The sequence below is a fragment of the Ixodes scapularis genome, unplaced genomic scaffold (genome assembly GCF_016920785.2).
Source record: "Ixodes scapularis isolate PalLabHiFi unplaced genomic scaffold, ASM1692078v2 PGA_scaffold10__122_contigs__length_95168666, whole genome shotgun sequence".
Lineage (NCBI taxonomy): Eukaryota > Metazoa > Arthropoda > Arachnida > Ixodida > Ixodidae > Ixodes > Ixodes scapularis.
This window is the reverse complement of record NW_024609836.1, coordinates 18,097,954-18,116,729: the sequence shown is the minus strand read 5'-3', so window position 1 is coordinate 18,116,729 and position 18,776 is coordinate 18,097,954. Positions and strand designations below refer to the sequence as shown.

Genomic DNA, 18,776 nt, shown 5'->3' with positions numbered 1-18,776 from the left:
TGAGCATGTGTCCTAAGCTGGATAGCAGTTCTAAGCTGGATAGCAATGTGAGGATACAACAGCTACGTCGAAGAATTTAATAAACTCTCAACAAATTAAATTCAACATTCTCTGCCACCACTTTCTTTCTGTAAACAATAACAATAATACAAAATTACTTGGAAAATATGTTTACGAGATTCATTCAGCTGCGAGCATTTTGCGAAACGATTTATGTGCGCTTACGTCGACGAGCAAGTGGAGATTTCAGCAAACGCGAGTATGAGACTCGAGGTTTATAAGACATTAAACGAACTGAAATGTCTATGCAAGAAACAGTCTGAACAAATGATACAAAAACTGAGTCAAGCCCTTTAAATCCAAATTAACTATATTTGCTCAATTTAGCAGCTAATATTGCAGCTTTTTCACTGCACAGTGATGTCGCGGTAGCCCCAATTCGGTTTTGGTATTAAAATGTACAACCCACCACCGTCCGACGGAGAGTAGTGCAGTCTACGCGTCATAGCACCGTCTCATTGGAAAAAAACAAAAATGTTCCACCAGCAACTGAACCTCTTCGCTTTGGTTTTTGAGGTGACAGCGAGTATAGTTGAGTTTCTATGGACGGAAGCAAACGGTAGTAAAAGCCGTCGGAACAATGTGGGAAAGAGTAACACATGCTGTTTGGTCGTAAGAGACCCGTCGACACGCAGTTTGTTTATATCACCCAAGTACATTAATTTGTCGACCCTTTCTGCGGTTAATGGTCCACGAGTGTGCACGAAAATTGAAGTAGCACTCGATGCTGCCCCCCTACCTCGGGTCAGTTCGTGTAAAGCGAGCTCGACGCACGTGGGGCATGAGCGTTAACTGCCCAGGGGGTAAACTTCCTCATTTGGGATGGTTACGGTGCGGGAGAGAGAAGAGTGCGGCCACTCACAGATGGGCTCGGTGGTGCCCTGCAGGCTGTACAGGTAGAAGAGGGAGGGCAGCCCCACGCAGAGGCGGTCCTGCCAGACGTCCAGGCACTGGGCCACCCCGGGCACGCTGATCACCTGCCGGCCCCCGTGCCGGCTCTTGGTGCGGTTCACCTGGTGTACCAGCACCTGTTGTGCATGCCAAGAGGGGGCTCAGCACCCGCTGTGTCAGGAAGCCTCCGGCGCGACAGGTTGCGTGTAACCACGGTCCCAAACTTCGTCCCGGAAGTCCCGAGCAGTGTTGGCAAAGGCGTCGACACGAGTGCGTGGCTTTGGAAAGTGTCTCCTATCGACGGGTGGTTGACCGGATGGAAACCGTTCTGCGAAGCTGCACATTTGAGCTCGTGCCTTTACCAGCACACACACAACATTTCAGGTATTACTATTAAACAATGCTGGAGGAAGGGAACAAAAATCTCCTTCACGTCGGCCCCCAATTTTTTAACATTTCCGACGTTCCTGGTAGCATTACGGCCTCAATTGGCGGAAGATTACCTCTACGCGCATTTATCGTTGCCAGCTACCTTTCACCGCTAGTGTCAAGAAAGGCCCCGACAAAATGCAGGAACTACCACAAGACGACGGCAAAGAAGGAAGCTGCATTCGATAAATGAGTGGAAAGCCGCCGACACCGAGTTGAATTCTCACACATGTTCGGAGTTTCGACCGCAATAACTTTCTTGAGCTACACAACCATTCGGACCTTTGTGGAGTCCCCGCGGAGTCCGAAAAGACGCGTTTGGGTGAATGTCGGGAGCGTGAATGCACCTGCTTCTTGACGGCCACGCAGAAGTAGTAAGTAGAGGAGCCCCCATGGTCCATGCGGGTGGTGCAGAAGCTCGAGCAGCCCTTGGTGTCCGCCACCTTGATCCAGTCGACCTCGTGGCCGTCCAGGGCCCCCACGGGAATCAGCCGCAGGTGTCGCTGCTTGCCTGGCACCGAGAGGGAGACACCGCTCTACGTGGCTCCACCGCATGTTTCCCTCTTGCAGCAATCGCATTGTTCCCCATTTGGCCCCACTTGCCATTAGGTGGATGAAATGAGGGCGTAGCATTGCCAAGCATTTCATTCACATCAACCCTAGTCCAAACTATGTGCCAGCGAAAGCTACAGTGCACAACCACCATTAGCCAGGGCAAACGATCGCCAATTTTTTCTGTTCTTCTCGGAGAACGGAAAGGCTGTCAACGAAACTACTGGTGCAGTGGAAACTGCTTATTTGACACACCAACTTAAGTAGAAAATTTGAAGCCTGCCTATAAATTTTTGAACTAAACCGCAAAAAGGCAAACTGTTGCGTTTGCATTAATGGTGTCAGATAGTGTAACACATGCTTGCACTAGCGGCATCGAGGCAATGTCTGTGATCCGCAAGTTACACCATACAACTTGGAACAACACCTACTGTGTCCAGGTGGATTTTAATAATATTGAACGAGCTTGATGGACTCTACCTGGTGAGATCAAGTACCAGAATAACTTGCTCAGCAAGGAATATGGAAACTATATGAGGGGAATCTGAAGGAACTACTTAGTGTCTGGAGATGCCAGCCGAACATAGGAAGCTATACGAAGAGAAAGAAAAAAATTACACGAGTACACTTAAGACTGCTTACGTGTAGGAAGGCGAAAGCCAGTCAAGGATGACGTCTCGGACGACTTCTAGGATGACCTCTAGGACAACCTTAAAGAGACCCCGCAATCATATTTAAGCGTCTACCTTTTTTGCGGTTTCCACATCTCTTGGGGTTCGGGCCAGCCAGCGGGCACAGAGAGAGTAACTAAATATCAGTGAGTCATATTTTAACCGGACGATGCGAAAACCTCCTCCACCTACGGGGGCGACCCGCATTGCCGAAAGCGCGCGATATGTGAAGTCTTTGGTCCTGGGCCTACTACTGGTCAGAGCCGCTAAAAGCTTCTTTTTAGTCGAAATACAAAATATAAGTGGTGCAAACCATTTCCATTATTTTTTAAAGTAGATTTTGTTCAGTATTTTAGATCAGAAAAGACACAAATGCAGTTTATAAAGAATGGAAACAAGAAATGACCCGTCAACATACCCGCCACCAAGCGGTGGAAAAGGCGGTGCATACTAGAAAGGGGTAGAGCATGGGATCGGACACCGACGAGCGGCAAGCGTAGAAAGGTCCCGGATGTACGTGGCGGCGTTGCAGTCGTCTATGGGCTCAAGACCGGTTCCGAGAGTTCCGAAGGCCTTTGACGAGCAGTATTGGCTTGCGGTTTGGCCGTTTAGCGGTATGGCAGTGCGAAGTCGCTCCTGTTCTGAACTGATCTTTACCCCGTGTTTGCTGTCATTTGTGGCCAATGAAGTGTCATGCCGAATTAGTGTTTAATTGCGCAGCAAATGCAATGCGAGCCGCCCTGGCTGCCCGCTTCATACAGCCTATCCAGAACGTGCTTTAGTGGCACCCTCTCGAGCCGTTGACACAGAGTGTGGCAGCTGTGAGCGCTCGCTGAGCTCACTACCCCTCCTCTAGTTCACGGCCACTCAAGCGACCAAGGACGTCATGAAGGAGGTTATTTTTTGCTTGTTTTTGTAATTTTAATTTGCCTATAACTTTTAGGTAAAGCAAAATTCGAAAAAAGAAAAGTTTTTTTAAGTTACTACATTCAGTGTGCTCAGGTTCGGTGCAAATTAAAAACCAGTAAAAAAGTCCTAGCAGGGCCCCTTTAAGGACGACGTCGAGAACGACACCTAGAGGACAACTTCTAGGATGACGTCAAGAACGACGTCTAGAACAACTCCTAGGACGACGTCTAGGACGACTTCCAGGATGACCTCTAGGACGACCTCAAGAAAGACATCGAGAACAACGCATGGACGGCAACGTCGAGAACGACGCCTAGCAGAGGACATCATGCTGATGACGTATGAGGACGTTTGATGACATCACGGTAATGACACTTGATGACATTATTTTATAGCCATCTTTCGGGCACAACAACGCTGATGTTGCTTGTTTCTCACGTAATGTGACAAGTGAGGTTGTCTTAGAGGTCTAGGAAGACGTCTAGGACGACCGCAAAGACGACGCCAAGGTAATGGGACAAGTAGGGTTGCCCATTGAGTGGCGCTTGCCGTGCAATCGCATTTTTATCGACTTTTTCTACAATTTTTAGCTTGATGGGACAAGTAAGGCTTTCGCCTTAAAAGGACAAACACACTGCTGGACTAGCAACCACTTAGCGAAGATAAAGCTCTTCGTCCACTTTCTTATCGTTAATTCAGTATTTCAATATTGAGGGGGTAGCTTCTTCGTTGGTCATCATTTTCACTCTTCAGGTTTTGTTTCCCACATGAAGTGCTCCACGCAAGCACATCTTTTCTTTGGAATGTAGCATGATGGAAGCAGCGCTCATGCATTCGCCCTTCTTCGCGTCAATGGCCAAGCCTTCAGGATTTCTCTCGATAGCTGTTTTCAATGTCTTTTAACAGAATGTTGACGTGGTGGAAATCGGGAGTACATTGGCAGACCCGACAGTGCTCCTACATTTAGCTGGCATTATCAGAAGCATGAATCACCAACTAGCTCAGTTACAAGCAGTCAGAACTACTGAGATAGTGTTATACACTAATTAGTAATTTTGGAATAGTAGTTTCAAATAAAAATCCTGAGCCATTCCACTTTGTGATCGTGGATGACCAGCGAAGCTGTTTGGCACACGATGCAGATCCGCCGCCAGGAGCCAGAAGAAGCTAGACACAGAAGACGGGACCATCGCCCGTCGGTAGGGGTGTGCGAATACTCGAATATACGAATTTGAATTGAATAGAAAGTTCTCGAATAATTCGATTCGTGAATCGAATTTCTAGTATTTGGTCACTCGAATATTCAATATATTCGGCCAAAGACGTGCGGCCGGCGCGGAGCTGACAAAAAAGCCGTTCTTTCTCCCGATGTAAGCGCCGTGATATTAGACAGACCATGCGAAAAACAGCTCTTGGTCCTACCCTTCCACAAAAATCTAACGGACAGGTTAGAAAAAGGTAAGGTAACAAACGCCGTGAACTTTAGAGCACGCAGATTTACTCACGATCGTGACACAATATACCCTGGAATCACAACCGAAACATTCTGTTTGTGCCGCTTCCAGAGAGGAATTGTTGGCAGGCCGAAATCCCGCACCATGCTGAAGTCTTTTCACGGGTAAAGCCCCTCGTTTCAAATTGAAGCACCAATGTAAAACACACTTGCCGCACTCACAGAAATCGGCGACTGCACGATCGCAGAAAGGAAACCATGTTAACCACGCCGATGAGGCCAGCTGAGTTACGTCGTCGTTTTTTTTGGAACCGCAAGCTACGCAAGCTGCGAATTCTGATTCGGAACGAAACGGAACGCGGAAAAATAGTGTGCCTAGATTTGAGAGGGTTTCCAACCGTTCAAGTGCCGCGTTTGAATTACAAACTGCGAGAAGGTGACGAAAAGACGAAGGCATCGATCGGGATCGGGCAGGCAGGGCAGGGAGGGCAGGCATTGCCGCCCTTCTGTTTGCTTGCCTTTTTCCACGCGACAACACAACACATGCGCACTAACGCCCAATCTGCGCTAGAGTCGTCTCCGTGGTTTCAATTTCACTTGCTCCCTCTTTTAAATCAAGGCTCTCTAAAACAAGATAGATAGATGGAAAAATGGATACATAGTGGCAGTTGGACGGTGTCTTGCGCCACCTAACCACGTTTTGTTTCTTACTTCAGATTATATTGTTTAAGCGTGTTTACTCAGATTTGACACCTATCTGTTTATTAATGTGAAATAAGATCCCGGGTACCCTTTTTCGTCCTTAAAATGGAAACCAAATATCGCAAAATGCCCCTTTTCTGAGATATACAAATATTTATAAAATAAAGTAGCGGTGTTACATTCTGCTTTTAACGGGAAAAAAAGACATGCGTGGCTGTAACTTTGTTGTTTTTGTTTTGTGACGTTTAGGGTACATAGATTATATTTCTGCCATAAAATTGGATCTTTAGTGCCCAACATCCAACAGCAACTGCTTTTATTTTTTGTATTTTTTTTACCAGAATTTTACATTTTAGCTTTGGTTCCGTACAAGATGCATATTCTGCACCAGGCGCATACTCTGCACATATAATAACCTCATTTGCAGCACACTTTGAAAAATTCCTACAAATAAAATCACTATTCGATATACGATTCGATATTCGGCTTTTTTTCCTTGATTCGATTCATTAATCAATTCAAAAAGTAATATTCGGTATTCACACACCCCTACCCGGCGGAAAGAAGACGCGCAAGACGGGACCAAGACGGGAAAGGAAACTAGGCACGCAAGCGCTTGGAACAACGACAAAGAGAGGGCGGTGCGAGCGTAGACATGGCCGACGTGGGTCGCACAGAGGGGAATCTTTGAGAAACCTTTATTAATGCGAAAGCATTAACTCTCCCATCGAGCGAACCGACGTCATCAGCTTTGAAACCATGCAAAACGTTGGCCAAAAGGCACTTAACGTCCCCTTTCCCAAGTGAAGCCAATTTTTGATGGATTATGCTCACATTGGATGGCAAGCATCATCAAGGAACGAGGCTCCCATTGGCTCTCGTGCAGCTTAATTCCAAAAAAAGTCACCAGAGAAGCGCTCTCTATGGCGGCGGAGCACACGCAAGGGCGCGGCCGCCAGTAAGAGGAGGGAGCGGTGGCGGCAGAGGCAGAGCTTGCCTGGGCAGACTCCAGAGAGGCCGCACAGCCGAGCTCACTGCGGGGCGGTCACTTCACGAAAGCGCGCGCTCGGCCGACTGCTGTCAATACGTGGCCGTCTACTCCATTACGCAGCAGACAAACAAAGGGAGCAGAAGAACGACATTTATGATTTCGCATTCACAACTCATAAGTGCTGAGGTGTGCTCTGACTTTTATCTACCTGAGAGTCTACCGATCTTGAAAATGGTGCCTATTGATAACAAATCTACTGAATAGACCTACTGCTAATTTAGCCCAAGCATCAAGACCTACAGCTAATTTTACCCAAGCATCAAGGAGAATGCAGGGAATGGTGTTCTACGCACCGGCGTCTTCCGCAGTAACTGTTCTAAAGCAAAAGCCTAAAACAAATGGCATCTTGCACGCACATTCATCAACGCTTTATTTTGGTTATTTACTTTGAATCTTTTATACAATGAAGGTGTGCATAGTTTTTAGTCACTGCGCACAAAAAATCTACGAAACCCTCGCCATAAACAACTTCGCTCTAAAATACCTCATCAAGAGTCATCAGCGTAATGTCATCAAGCGTCATCATACATCATCAGCGCGATGTCACCGCCGGAGTGCCGTGTGCAAAAGGTGCGCTTCGGACTTCATTTGTGCTCGTTGTGTGCTTCGTGCGATGGACTGAGGCGACTGTGTCTACATCTACGGCCTTGACATCGGCAGCAGCGTCTACACCTACGGCGGCTACCGCAGGCAAACATGGCCAATTGCGCAAATAAGCCACAGCCCCCTAAGTGTCCTCCTCTAGGCATTGTTGTCAACGTTGTCTTAGACATCGTCCTCTAGGCATCGTTCTCGACGTTGTCCTTAAGGTCATCCTAGAGATCGTTCTTGACGTCATCCTAGAAGTCGTCCTATACGTTGTCCTCGACGCTGTCATAAACTGTCCGAGAGGTCGTCGTTGACGTCGTCCTAGACGCCATACTTGGCGTCGATCTCTAGCAAGTTGTCCTCAACGTCATCCTATACGTCGTCCTAAACTTTAATATGTGTAGAAAAATTACTCGAAAACATTTTTTTCGCGAGACTATAATACTTTCACATTCCTACACGTAAGCAGTCTTAAGTATAAAGTGAAACCCGTTTAGAATGAACCCACATAAAAAGAATTATTGTCGGTATCAAACTCACGTAAAATTCAAATAAAAAGTACTTCTTATAACAAACAACATATTGGCTATATCTGACTTTTTTCCCCGGAAAGGCTTCCAAAACGCGCAAACAATTGTCGTCTAGCTTGTCCCTTCCCCCCAAAAAGAAGTAGGAAAGAAAGAAAACTCCAGAAGCTCAAGTTGCGAACAAAATTTAGAGAAGAAAAGCGATTAGAAGGGGAGAAAGCTAAAAAATGCATTTTGCACGCACGCACATAAAAAAAAAAACTTTTCATCCCAAAGCGTTTGCCACAAAGAGAAGTGATTCAGAAGGGGAAAATAAGATAAAAGAACAAACTCTGCACGCATGAAAAAAGAAAAAAAGAAGAGAAGCTTTCCAGCGCATTTTTACAAGGCGGAAGTGAAGAGATAAGAAAGAAAGAGAAGGCCTTAAAACGAACGCATCGTGGAAGTTCGTTGCAAATAGTTTTTGCTATATTGAACCACTTGCTAGTGCAGGTTTCACTGTACTTGTCAAAGTTTTATTGAATGCTGTAGAGATCGATAATTTCTCTTACAAATAAAATCTATAAGCATTTCATTTCATAAGGTGTGAGAAGAACACACCTATAGTATTTTACTACCACTCACAAACTCTATTTTCTTATTGAATCTAAAGGTATATTTCCGCTGCGCTTGTACGTGACACCCAAACGTAGAGCCTATGGTGTTACTTTTCGCACATGCCTATACTATAAAGTTGCCTGAGCAGATAACCGAAACAAAATAATAATAATAATAAAGGCAGGACGTGCCACATCACGAGACAAGAGTGCGTGCCAGCTCACCTGCTATGGCAATGAGCAACTGCTCGTCAGGAATGTACTCGAGCTGAGCGATCCTCTTGCCGTCCCCGATCCGAGCGATCTCTGCAGTATCAAAGGAAGGGCCAAACTCAGCCGGAGCTGCCCACGGGAGCCTTTGCTCACACGGTGCCACTCATATCAACCCCTTGGTCACACCTCCCCATCTTTGAGACCAAGCTCCCCAGCCAACGCGTCAGAAAGCACCAAAAATGCATGTCAATCAACATGGGGCGACAACTGCTCAAAGCTAGGGCAAAGGTGCTTTTGTCACTCATGATGTTGAAACCCTGAGACTGGAAAGAAAATTTAAATAAATTAGAAGGGACACAAGAAAGAAGACAGACAGTGTCTCAAACTCAGCTAACAAAACTTATTCAACCACTGGCGTAAGAGCGAACCAGACCCAAACAGCTCAACAAAACTAAGCCCTTTGACACACAGACACACAAAGGAACAGAAGAACAAAGTCACACAAGATGCCTGGTTCTCCGCATATAAAACTTGCCAACAACAACAAAAAAAGTGGAATTGTATTTCTAGTTTTAAAACAAAGACAGCAAACCACCGAAAAAACATGAACAGTCTTCATTCAATTTCAGTTACAATTTCAGAAACATTTTAGACTGGTTGTAGAGTTGCATTGAAGCTCGACTGATGCAATTGCCCGACACATGTATCCAAACCGTTTCTTTCACTACAGCTTTCATGTTATTAGACTCTCTGCAAATCCCTTCTTTTCCTGACCAATCAAGCATACTATTGTCACATTCCTGAATATGTACAGCTAATTCCGAATTCAACATTTTGTTCTTCACGTTACGTTAGTGCTCAGTTAGTCTATTGTTACTTCATCCTGAAGCTGGTTTTTGATGGCACATTGTTTGCTGGGTTTTAGTCAATAAAAATGAGTAGTTCTAGATCACAAGAGATCCTAGTAAACTTGCAGCAATAGAAATACATGGACACTATTTTCTCCTGGGGGAGGGCATCCTGGGTCCCCACCACATCCATAAAATTTGACCAATGAAAATAGTTATTTGTGTAACGATTTCTAACGTTACTAGTATTACCCTTTTTAGGTGCATTGTGCATTATATTTTAAGAAAAATGTTAAATCTTTGGGTGTAGAAGACATAAACAGCAATTAGTTTGAAAACACCGTCTGATGGCGCCCCCCCGGCGCCTCCTCTAAGGCACAGAAAGAGGGGCGTGCCTCAGTCAAAGATTAATAGAAAAATCGTATGTCCACGAGTGTAATGTCACGCTTTTTGGTGTGCTTAGAGCCGATAGATTGAGTTACCTCCATAAGATCTCAGAATTGAGCTTTCAAGCTATGTCAGGTCAACCGTGCCGGCCGCTACACGCAAAACATCTCGCAATTTTCTGCGTAAATGCGAGTTCATTTATGACTAAGGTTCTACTTTTATGAACAAACCTAAAAAAATCTAAGGAGTCCTTGCCCACATACGTTTGCGACCCAAATTTATATCAGAAACTCATTTTCAAGATCCTAATCCATTTGAAAGAGCAAATAATTTTTTGTTGTTGTAAAGATCTTCTATTAATGCCTCTGGCTTTTTCTTCCTATCTCCGCATTCTTCTTCGGTGATTTCCGTAAAGGGAAACGAGGTCTGTTCTGGCAGACCAGATTAGATCCGACACAAAGAAACTGCGCGCAATGCGATTAGACAGAAATTGGCCGTAGGCAAAAAGCATTTGTTGCGAGCAAAACCCTTCAATATTATGGGACAGACTTTCGAAAATTTGAGGAGCTAAGTAACCTCTGCGTCACTATGAAAGAGACTAAAACGATGTGTCGCAGCCAAATGACCAATTGACGAGAAATTGCGCATCTCCTTCGTGCATTACTCCACTGGCCAAAGAGTTCAGAGCCTGCGTTTCCCAGTGGCGACTCTGGTTTGTGAGCAGGCCTGCCCACCCTGCCGCGGGAAGAGCAACGTGCTGGAGCGAAAAGAAGCGATGAAGCGAAGAGGTGATCAAAGACTGTTCCAGACCTCCCTCACCTTCTCGGTCCAGGTCGACGCAGTACAGCCCCTCCTCGGTTCCCAGCGCTATCCGGTCCGGGTCTGCACACAGAAGCAGAAGAAGGCGCGAGTCACCTCCACGGTCGTTACTCGCCACACCAAAGTCACGCGAGACTTTGTCGTTGCGCAGATTTCATTCTACAGCTACAGCTTTCTGTAACTCAGGAGTGTGGTCGTCCTCCAAGTCCCCCAAACCTAGCTGTTGTGCCACATCTTGTAAATGAGCACAGACTGAAGCCCATAAGCAAAAAGAAAATATGGAACATACGGGTAAGCCGGCACTGGACAGTGGGCTTGTTTTCTTCCTACACACCCTTACTTTTTCAGTTCTTTTATTCTTTTAGTGAACAGGCCCATTGCTTGCAGGTGCCAGAGGAAAAAGATATGCAAACACTAGGGGGAATCGGTGGCTGAGTGGGCTAACGCGTCTTAGCTCAGAGCGTGGAGCGAAAGCTTGCGCTGGGAACCTCCTGGGTTCGATACCCACCGCCCCCGCCCGTTTCGATCTGGATGAGTTTTGTACCGGCACGCGTTCGTGTAATCACTACTGCATGATGCATGTTAAAAACCCCAGGTTAGCGATTGTACTGCACTGGCTAAATTTCTCATCTACAGCTAAGAGACCGGTCACCCGTTGAGGCATACAAACATCAAAGCTGCATAAACATACAAAGCAAGACAATTTTTGCAAACACTAAAAACCAATGCTCTTAATATGTCTAGTAGTAGCTAAACAAGGTGTCAGTGGAGTCTGCTGCATAGGTTAATTTCTCTCGAATGTTCCTTTTGATCTCCTCTCCTAATCCTGTGTTACTTCATAATAATGAAGGTTACACGCTGTTTTGCAGAAATTATGCGGATTATTTTTGTTTTTAAGGGGTCGGTGGCTGAACACTGCTATGTCTGGTGTCCATTTCTGTAACATTCCTAATGAAGCGCTACTGAAACAACCCATCCCAAAACGAAGGATCACATGACCCGTGAGTCCAGGCCAAACGGTGACTCACCTATCACAGTGGCTGATAAGGCATTCTTGATAATCACGAGGGTGCTGTCCAGAATCTCCTTGGCTTGGAACACCTGGTCACGAGGCACACAGAGGCTTTTTGAGGGTTGTTACAGACAGAAGTCGATGGTCGATTTAAGTCTGTGCTCCTAAGTGAAAGAGTTTGGCGCTCCATTCATTAAGGGAAGACACACACCCAGAAAAAAAAAAAATTTCTGCAAAAATTGTTGATCTTGAAAAATGGCATATTTACATTTACGAACATCTAGAGAGTATTCCCAAAAAGTTTAATTAGTTTACACTGCATAGTTAATTTTTTATAAATTATTTTCTGTCCACCAAAGCTAAAGAAGAGGGTTTGGAGCACTTGGAACACATTTTTCTCCGTTCCACTTTTTTGTATAAATTCCATTTTAGTCATTCTATCGTTTGATAATGGCAAGACAGGGAAGGCTCATTCTTCCCTTTTCCTGACTGAAATTTAATAAGGAATGCGGCTATGGAAATTTTTTGTCACTTTATGGATGTCTTTCATAAAACATTCGACATTTTGCCGATGACACAGAAGACCAAAAAGTTGACCAATTTTGCAGAAGAGAAAATTGATAGAAATAAATGACTTTTTAGGAAAAACGTTATATAGCCGCACCCTGTATGCATTCTGCTACATACCTAGCAAATAAAAATCTTGAATATGGTGATAGTTTTCCAACGACATATTAACTAAACATTGTAGGGGTGTTGCTGTAGAAGCTACTCTAATTTCCTTCTCATCGGAGCACAAGTGACTGCTTCGCACCCTGCGTCGTCATGTCCACATACAAGATGGCTGCACTGACAGAAACTCTGTCAAGATGAAGGATATAGTCGGACCGCAAAAACTTTTTCAGCTGAATAGTGCTTAATCCAGCAGGTAAAAACAATTTAATTTGAAAGTCACGAAAACAATTATCATTCCGGAAAAGGTTTCTTCGTGCATTTTGCCTAAAAACGAATTAATGCGCTCTCTATCGAACGATAGCGTGCCGATAGCACATTGACAGAAAAGGAGATGAGGAGGCGGTTGGACCACTGTCTCTTTTAGAATGCTTAGCTCAGAAAATAAAGATGCTTCGATTGGAAAGCCGACATGTGAGTTAGCAATCCGAAAAAGGTTTGTTTGTGCGTCGTGCCTCAAAACGAATTGATGTGCTATCTATTGAACGGTGGTGTGCCAGTGGCATGTTAACGGGTTCCGTCTTGCACTGCAAGACGGAACCACAAAAAATCTTTGACAAACTTCTACAGTTTCCTGCGTCGATGAGCGAGTTCAAGAATTGTAAAAGCACTAGTAGTTTGGCTAGTTGGTGATGAACGTCTTGAACCGTGGTTAAAGGGGTACTCCACAGGTTTTTTTATTGTCTCCGATTTGCTTGAAATTTTGCTAAACTAACCAACAAACATCGCGAAAATAGTATCCCAAATATTAGGTCAAAATATTGTTTTTTCGCGAAGTTATTGAATTTACAGTTTTGGTCGTCACCGTGTTTTTCAAGCTCGAAGTCTCTACTGGCAACAATGAAAAAGTGACGTCAGTGGAAGGCAGGGGTTCACTCTTTAGGCTGTAGATTTTGTTTTAAACTGATTCGAAGCAGTTTCATGGTGTCAAATGAATGCTTGGGAAGCTCGCTGCAGTACCCGCGCTCCAGCACAGAACAAATGATTGGCATATTCTATTTTTAGACTACTTGCTCGACTGGCAAACCTGCCTGCCACTGACGTCACGGCACTGAAAAGTGCGCGTATATTTGAATGTTGGTTTTTGCATCATTTTCATTTGCCGATTTCACAATACCTATTATGAATTTCGCGATTCTAAATAGCATACCGGAGAGAGTAAAGGCCGGGGAGTCAGAGAATATAGTTAGTTGAGGTAGCTAAAGAAATCGGTGGAGTACCCCTTTAAGAGTGCTAAAAAGACAACACAAGAAAGAAGACAAACACGGCCGCCCGTGTTTGTCTTTTTAGCGCTTTTGACCATGGTTCAAAAGAGTTCAAGAGCAAAATGCACGGTCAATAAATAGAATGGTCGGGGTAACTTTCTGCCCATGTGCTCGAGGCGAATCTCTAAACCTTCTGGGAGTATTAACCCCTTAAGTTTAAGTGCCAAATTTCTTTTTCCAAAAGTAACCTAAAAGTGAAAGTTTTTTTTTTTTTTTTTTTTATTTTGAATTGTTACTCCTCTAGTATTACACACAAAATTTGAAAAGTTTATTAGGCAAAAATCAGCGTAGGCGAAAAAAATATTTGCCAGCTAATACGAGTGCTACCATCTACGATCAGCGCCGCAAAACCACTTGGACGTTTCAGCTTGTCCGTGAAATTGAGGACAACCGAAAAAACCACTGGACGAGCTGAACTCGTCCACGGCATTTTTAGCCAGAAAGTGGGCGACGAGCTAAGCTCGTCCAAGTCACTTAAGGGGTTAAAACATTCAATAAAACTTTACAACGTCAGCATATTTTTTAATTTACCCTCCGTCGTTCTACGCACACCTTAATTTATCTTCAAAATAATTTTGGCTTCTGACACCCGTATCCCCGAGGGCTCGTGCAGCTCGTCGACAGATTCGGTGCGTCACGTTCCCATACGCCCTGCTCCGTCTAGTTGCTGTGCTCGGAGTACAAAACTTGGAGCGTCGGAGTAGAAGTGAAGGAGTGCGGATTCCAACGCATTCATTGTCTTCCTCCCAAAACAGGAGAAAGACCCATTCTAATCAACTGAGGATGCTTTGCTTTGTAATTGTTACAGCCTATTTGCCCCAAAATTGTAGTATAGCAGGGACAATAGCAAGGAGCAAAGAGACAAAACAACCGCTTAGGCTGTTCTTGAGAAGATGTGCTCAATAATCGCCTTGGCGCATAAAAAATAGTTGAAACATTTTACTATTTTCTGCCTTATTGTGGCAAAGGCAGGGGTAACAGAGAATGAATTGCGCGTTGCTTCGCGGCAACGTCGCACAGAAAAACTCAATGCGCGTTTTATGCTTTAACGGTGCGAGCACAGTCAGGTACGGCGTCTCCGAAAGAAAGCTCCGCCGAAGCTGGAGCTCGAGAGGGAGCTAAACACAAAGTATGTGTCCCCAGAAGTCTCAAATCTGAGCCTGCTATTCTGCGTCTCCTTACTTGCTCTGAAGTACGCGCTCAGGGTCTTCCCCCTCGCCTCCCACCAAATGTGCGAGCGTGCCAAACGCCAATGCGGCGCTCGTGCGACAGTTTACCGTTACAGGACTGCATTACAAAGAACTGCTATGAGCCGGCAACGTAACGCATTCTTAAAAAAAGGCATCCTTCCTCCTTGCCAGACGCACGTCTTTTTTCTTGGCATCCTCTTTCGAACAGATGCCACGAAAAAGGTGGGGGGGGGGGGGGGGGGCACGTGCCCTCTTTCAAACAGATGCCACAAAAAAGGGGGGCACTTGCCCTCTTTCGAATAGATGCTGTGAAAGGAGGGCGGGCACTTGCCCTCTTTCGAACAGATGCCGCGAAAGGAGGGGGGGCACTTGCCGTCCTGTGGGGCAGCTTGTTCCGGCGGAGAATGCGGTGCAGCTCATTGAGGGCGTCCACCCACTTGACCTTCTCGCTCTCCTTGTCCACCATCATCAGCGTCTGGCTGCGCAGCCCGGGGGGATCCATCATGGACGTCGACACCTGGAGGCAATGCAAGGTTAATCGAGGCCAGGCGGACCCGCGGGGGCGGCACTCACTCGAAAGATGCACGGGATGTCCTTCCGGTTGGCGTGGATCACGTCCGACTCGAGCACGGAGGTGACCGAGAATTCCTCGTCCCTGGGAAACACGGCGGCGCGAGTAAAGCTTCCCGTCGGGTATGCCTTGCACGAAAAAAGTCTAGCGCAATGAGTCTCCCCAAGCTCGTCTCACGAGGTAAAGTTCCCGAGTCAGCTCTCTGCAAACTTCTCCCCAGATTGTGCCTCGAAGAGCAACTCTGGTAAATATTTTAAAATTTGGGATTACGACTGCTTTCGGCTCGCTCGGTGCCCCTGAATTACGAGGTATATTTTTTTCCTCCATATTGCGCATAGTTTTGTAAATATTGTGGCTCAATGTTTCGTTTTGAGTGCCTACAAAAACCAGAATTATGTGCCAGAGGATTATAGACACACCGATCATCCCCTGCACGGCAACGACGTCACGTTGATGCTGCGGTATGCGGTACGACGTGCAGCCGACCTAGCCAAGCTGTCAATTTCGAGAAGTGTAATGTATGCTGCTTCTCTTTTAGCCTTTTGCATCGTACATACAAAGCATATGTAGGACAGATCAGTGCGTATTAACACAATCGCGTTTAGGAGCTCGTGTCGCAGAAAATCCGGCATTCTCGTCGGTGAGACCATAAAACCACAGCGCAATTGCATTGCAAGTTGCATTATAAAATTCACCAGCCAAATTTATTGAAAAATTCTCCCGAGAAATTTACCGGGTCAATAAGGTCACGACGTCACAGCCACATGTGACGTCATGCGACATCTGATGGTACCAACTAGACCATGCACACACGCTTGCACGGCTTGGCAACGAGCATACATTTATATGAAAAGGCTTTGCGATTGGGATTGTTTTCCGTAAAGCTAGCGGCTTTACGGAAAACGGTAAGGCTTTGCGAACGGGATTGTTTTTCGTAAAGCTAGCAGGATGTTCACGAGAAGCTTGGCAAGAATTTTGGTGATGTGTGCATCATTTCTTGGGACTTAGCATCATACATGCTCAAGCTGCACAGGGACATCCAACTGTTCCATGCAGACTTCATGGCACCGCACTTCAAAAACCTGCCCCATCTCCTGAACATCACGCTCGCCGAGGAAATAAGACAGGTTGAGTTCAACGTTGTACAAGATTTTGTCATCCACTTCTCTGCCCTCCTGAAGAGTGCGAGAGCCACAGCGTAAGTTTGAAATTCTTTGTCCCTCTGTAAATCTTGAACCAAAGTGTCTGTCCACGGTTAGCCCTTCATGGTCGTTTTTCGTTTACAAGGCACTCACTGATGTTTTGCCTTACAGGCGCCCAATTCTATCTTTTCTGCAGAGTAATGACACAGTTGGTCAGAAGTGCAAGAGGCTGAATGTGCTTGTCTCAACTCCAGAGTCCTAGCAAGAACTTCCTATTAAAATAACTTTCAACCAGGATACTTTGAGCTCACTACTTAGAGGGAAACTAAAGCGAAAGCGGCTCTGTATTTGCGAAAAAAAAAACACTTTAATGGCCTTCATTCGGCCTCCGGGATCACGAATATCAAGATTATTTTTCAATTTGGTGCACGGAGGTTGCAGAAATTAATTTTTAAAGTAGCGCCGAAGCCCCTCCTTCCCGAGAAGTGACGTCAGATTAGGAGTTTTCAGAATCTCTGCTCTTGCGTTTACATTCGCAATTTTTTCCCCGATAATCACAGTTTCTAGCATCTGCACGAGAGAATTCACTGAAAAGCACCGGTATTCTAGAAATAAATAAACACCGATAAACATCCACCGATTTTTGTCATAAATAAACACCGGAAAGTATACGCCCTACAGTTTGCACGGTGGAGAAGTTAGTTATATCGCTAGGTTCATTTAAATGCGGACAACCTATGGTGGATGCTCTTGCATGTTGCATGTTCATCCTCCGCTCAAGGGATGCTACCTTCTAGGGCCATTCATGACGCTAGCATTTAGCGCATTCATGCAGTGGTGCAGTGCAGAACAGCACAGCGTGACTGCATAGTTTATGCTAAGGAGCACTACTACGTATACAAGGAAGGATACACTGGAAGCTAACAAAAACTGCTAAAACGAAAAACAAAAAGATAAAAACATGGGAAGCAGCTTTAGACACTACTTTACAAAACAAACAAAAAGGCATAGGGAAGCACCGATGCTACGTCATCGCCCAGTGTTCCTCGAATAACAGCTAACCCGCTGTCCGCCCGCTAAAAAGCAGCTGGCCGTATCTTCAATATTGGCCTTAGCGGGGTACACGGCTATTTCGGCTGCGAGCATACTTCGTGACACTAAACCGATATCAGTCATTTATATTAGTTACATTTTTGTCCGGAGTTGCCTTTTAAGAAAAAAATGAGCAGTGCCCAGCAATAGCTGCAGCACGTCACGGCGTAATCGTTGGGCGTCGGTGTTGCGTTCATCCACTGCAGGGTCTCGACGGCAAAGTCTCTCGGCTTTGTTCTCAGGAGCATGCACCTCGCCGTTCTCCGGCAAGACACGTCGGCGTCGGCGTTAGCATGCATTTCAGCGTCTCACAACAAGTGCAACGCCAAGACGCACGCATCTGTCGCTCTGAACCGTATTCTCGTCGAACTTCGGCACGTCTGCTGCTCGAGGCGGTTCGGGGATCCAGTAAGGACGACGTAATGTGCGGGCCTTGTCGTCTGGGCGGTATTGGACGGACGGATACTGCCAAACTTTTTTAAACGGGCAACGGCTGCTTGCACTGCATAGCCGAAGCCATCAATTATGGCGATAGCTGCTACGAGCTCTTCCCACCACCGAAAATGATGTTCGTCGTTGTTGCAGTCGTCCTCGTAGGGCGTAGGGCATCCGTTGTCGGCGTCGTCCAATGCCCAAGAAAGATTGCCCACCGCCACCGCGTTTTCAGAATTTCGACTTGGGTCCGCCATGTGAGAAGTGGGTGCATTACTGCGGAGCTACACCACAGTTTTGAGAATCCCCTTCATCGGCAATCGGTAAACGCAGCGCATACAAGACTCGCGTAGCGCCCGCCCGATGGCCACAGATGCTGCAACGTTGCGATAAAAAGTAATTTATCGTTCGTAATTGCAAATTTAATTGAACCTAATCGTCGAAATTAAAAGCTTCAGCTGGGAGGTGTAAGCCGCCACCCGATGAAAAGGGTTTGGCCGCATCCATCCATCTCTCCATCTGTCATTGTATTGTGCCATCTGCGACATCGCGTCACGCCACCTTACCCAATACCACGTAGAAGAAGAGGCCTTTCTTCCCAAACGTCACCGCTAGTGGATGCACGCGGCACCAATTCGCTCGCG

The 18,776-nt window shown here is 45.9% G+C and overlaps 1 protein-coding gene across 4 annotated transcripts in view; it reads right to left on the bottom strand.

Annotated features, from left to right (window-relative positions):
* The window catches only part of LOC8026993 (serine/threonine-protein kinase MRCK alpha), a 187,130-nt gene that overhangs the window by 34,740 nt on the left and 133,614 nt on the right, over positions 1-18,776 (bottom strand). For 2 of the 4 annotated variants that reach the window (XM_029966709.4, XM_029966711.4), the window contains exons 29-35: positions 15,469-15,550; positions 15,269-15,412; positions 11,725-11,797; positions 10,688-10,759; positions 8,655-8,735; positions 1,728-1,891; positions 923-1,088 (exon numbers count right to left, since the gene is read on the bottom strand). In XM_029966709.4, the coding sequence (XP_029822569.1) occupies positions 923-1,088; positions 1,728-1,891; positions 8,655-8,735; positions 10,688-10,759; positions 11,725-11,797; positions 15,269-15,412; positions 15,469-15,550 (782 nt within the window). The remainder of the gene's footprint in view (positions 1-922; positions 1,089-1,727; positions 1,892-8,654; positions 8,736-10,687; positions 10,760-11,724; positions 11,798-15,268; positions 15,413-15,468; positions 15,551-18,776) is intronic. The other 2 variants (XM_029966710.4, XM_029966712.4) reach the window with 1 other exon arrangement.